General features: G+C 32.6%; 1 protein-coding gene across 1 annotated transcript; it reads left to right on the top strand.

Annotated features, from left to right (window-relative positions):
- Window positions 1-576: 576 nt before the first annotated feature.
- Window positions 577-2,882, top strand: LOC133201496 (uncharacterized protein ZK673.1-like). The gene is made up of 3 exons (XM_061337293.1): window positions 577-736; window positions 1,095-1,217; window positions 2,752-2,882. Exons 1-3 carry the CDS (start codon window positions 667-669, stop codon window positions 2,880-2,882), a joined length of 324 nt encoding a protein of 107 aa, XP_061193277.1. The 5' UTR covers window positions 577-666.
- Window positions 2,883-3,382: the final 500 nt, after the last annotated feature.

Here is a 3,382-nt window from a genome sequence, read left to right as displayed (position 1 = left end):
AAGAGAAACAATGCATTTAATTTATTTGCATCAGAGCGTCATTTTTGCCAGACAGCATCTATATATATATATATATATATATATATATATATATATATATATATATATATATATATATATATATATATATATATATATATATATATATATATATATATATATATATTACAATATTATATTATGATAATTAACAGTATATATTAGAACGATAGAATATTCAATTCCATTTGGTAAAGTAAACGTCCATGCAAAATTATGACCTTTTCTTTGACCCGGGTCTAAACAGGAAGAAATGGTCTAAAGTTCCACTATGTACTGAAGGCATCGTCCTTACAATTCACACGTCTGAAAAATTGACTATATACATATGTCAATGAATTACGCGCATTTATTCATCTTCCTTACTAAATGTACTTGATAAGAATGTTTTCCCTATATAAACTACACATTCTTACGTCAAATGTGACTAATGACCTCGTGGTAGGTCAAAGATAAGTCAGCAAAGGTCACATAAGGTCATTTGTTTACAAGTTTCAGATAGCTAAGGTCAAAGTTCGAATCGGAGAACCACATTTTCTCTGACGTCACTCCGAGCGGTGCTGGAAGAATTACCTGCTGTCAATATTATAAAAGTTCTACGTGCCAAAGTTTTCGTGAATTAAAATAATGGAAAAACTTTTCATTGGAATCCTGGGGGTATTATGTTGCCTCCGATTTGGTTCCACAGATTTTACAGGTAACAAGAGTATATTTAACTAGAAATGTTGTCTCCGAAGAACAAATAGATAAATACCAACAATTATGATAAATACTTTTTTTTTATCATATATTTTCAGAAAAAAGTTAAAGCCACGAAGTCTGAAGATTTGGTACTAGGTTCAGCTGTATCTTTGTACATTGCGCTGAATTGGCTTTATTCAACTGTTAATTATTGAATATTTTGAAAAAATAGAATCTTGTAGAAATAGAAGGGATTTTTAGAAAAGTTCGATCTTTTTCCGGTATGGAGGAGAGGGCAATATTAATCTGTATAGTTTCAAGACGTAATTTGTAGCTACTACCGGTTATTTTACCAAAGATTGATTGAATTTCAGATGTGGACTGGTGTAAGGATAATCCAGATTTAAACTGCTGGCGATACGTAGATAAAAAATGTGTAGGATATTATGAAGACTGGGCGAGACAAAACTGCCCCTTCCGCTGCGGGTACTGTCCAAGTAAGTAGGCCAAGGACATTCTCCCAAAATTCAGTCTGCATTCATGCAGTCAAATGATCTGGCCAGTGATGTCTGATTTCAAAATGAAAACAGCAATCTGAATTTCTAGTATATACATAATGTAAATGTAGCGTATAAATAATGCGCAAAAGTAGGTCAAGGTTTGAAAAAAATGTTATTATATTCTGCTTGAACGAGCACACATGTAGGTCAAAAAAAAAAAGAAAAGAAAAGAAAAGAAAAGAAAAGCTGTCACCTAGGTGAGTTTATCAAAGTGGACCTCTTTTTTATATTAAATTATTTCACGAAATGCAAGAAATATTAGCGAAATTATAGATTGACTCGTATCCTTGCAAATATTAAAATTTTTTGTCCTATGATCTTTCACGCTATGTAACTTTTCAAGAAGTAGCTAAAAATAGTCATTTATAACGTTTATCTTAAGATAATTACGAACAAAAGTACAATAAGTTATTATAGTCTTTTCGATGGTATTCCTGTTAAGGATAAAACGCATGGCACCTGGATATTGAACGAACTTGGAGGGGAAAGCGAAACGGAAAGCGTGAAAGAAAAGAAAATCTTATGATATAACATAAAATATGAAAGGGGGGATCGCGGATTCTCCAAAAGTTAAACTCAAAATTCATACACGATATTCAATTTTTTGTAGTTGGATATGGAATAATATTTCACAAGTGGGACAGGATTTTTTGATATTTTCACGGGTGCGAAGCACGAGTGAAAATATGAAAAAAAAATCCTGTCTCACGAGTGAAATAAATTCCATATCCAACTACAAAACATTGAATTTTCTGTTTATTACATTTTCTCTGATTTTCCCTTTGCCTCTGTCTTTTCTTAACACAGTGTCATAGGCTGTGACGTCATATATAGTTGAGTGATTGAAACGTCATAGCTTAGCAATATTGTGAGATTTAAAACATTGTAACATGGATTTTAGCAACATCTTTGGGAAGAAATTGGCAGTTTCAATTTCTATCAAGATAGTTTAGTTACTAACAGGCCAGGAATTATTTTTTACTTACTTTGATATCCTTTCACACTGTGAGAGAATATCACTTTGGTATCCTTTCACAATGTGATATCACTTTTATTCAAAAAATAAATCTCTGTATTTCACTGTTGAAAATGTAATAATTTAATTCTAGTTATAACGCGGTATTTGATTGGATAAGAAAAAAAAATTATATATCATATAAATTGGGTTGCCTACATCACATCCTGTTTATAAAGCGTAACTGCCCCAACCAACTAAATACACCGTATAAATCTGCATGGGTAGCTATATTTTAAAATATCATTCCTTAAATAAAATCTGATCTTTGTCTCAATCATACTGCTATTCAGTAAAATTTTTAACCTTTACTCTGTCAATAAATCATTCAGAAAAATTTCAGAAAATCTCGTCTTGAAATACCTCTAAGGAAAAAGAAAAAGATTTGTATTTTTAAATTACCCAAAATATACGTAATGAGCCTAGTAGTGTGCATTTTACCATTTTAATCTACAGCTAACCCCCCATGTGAGGACACCGACACTTCTTGTCATGCATACCACGCTGAAGCTTGTTCAGATGAAAACACCCGGGCTTACATGAGGGAACATTGCAGGAAGAGGTGCCATTTATGTCATTGTAAGTAAAAACAAAATTAAAGTCTTTATTTCTTTGATTGTTTAATGTCCCTTTCCAGGATTTTTCACTCGTATGTTGAGACGATACCACTGCATATTTTAGACCTATACTTTGCACTCAAAAGGTCATTGAGTAGTGATGGTTCTTTAACGTGCCAATATCTACTGTGATATGGGGCCTCAGCTTATACGCGGAACGGTCCCATTCGAAGGACCAGTCTCCAATTCTCGCAGTGGGATTCGAATCTGTGACGTAAGATCAACTCCTCGATCCGCAGGCGAGGTGTGTTACAACGCGAAATGTAATAACAACGCAAAATGTAATAAACCCGGATTATTACATTTTGCGTTATTATATTTTGCGTCAATATCTACGCAGAATGTAATAACACAAAATGTAAAAACACTTTTTTAGGGTTATTACATTTTGCGTTATTACATTTTTCGTCGAGATCAACGCAAAATAGAATAACGCAAAATGCAATAATACGATTTTTGTGTATGTGGGG

This window comes from Saccostrea echinata, unplaced genomic scaffold (assembly GCF_033153115.1).
Source record: "Saccostrea echinata isolate AGI-Se365-2 ecotype Australia unplaced genomic scaffold, CSIRO_AGI_Sech_v1 ptg000044l, whole genome shotgun sequence".
Classification (NCBI taxonomy): domain Eukaryota; kingdom Metazoa; phylum Mollusca; class Bivalvia; order Ostreida; family Ostreidae; genus Saccostrea; species Saccostrea echinata.
The sequence above is the reverse complement of the archived record's forward strand: the minus strand, read 5'-3'. Positions and strand labels throughout refer to the sequence as shown.

Coding starts and splice junctions, on each gene's coding strand:
- LOC133201496 (XM_061337293.1), top strand. CDS start 667: ATGGAAAAACTTTTCATTGGAATCCTGGGGGTATTATGTTGCCTCCGA. Junction 737..1,094: donor TGGTTCCACAGATTTTACAG/GTAACAAGAGTA, acceptor ATTGAATTTCAG/ATGTGGACTGGTGTAAGGAT. Junction 1,218..2,751: donor CCGCTGCGGGTACTGTCCAA/GTAAGTAGGCCA, acceptor TTTAATCTACAG/CTAACCCCCCATGTGAGGAC.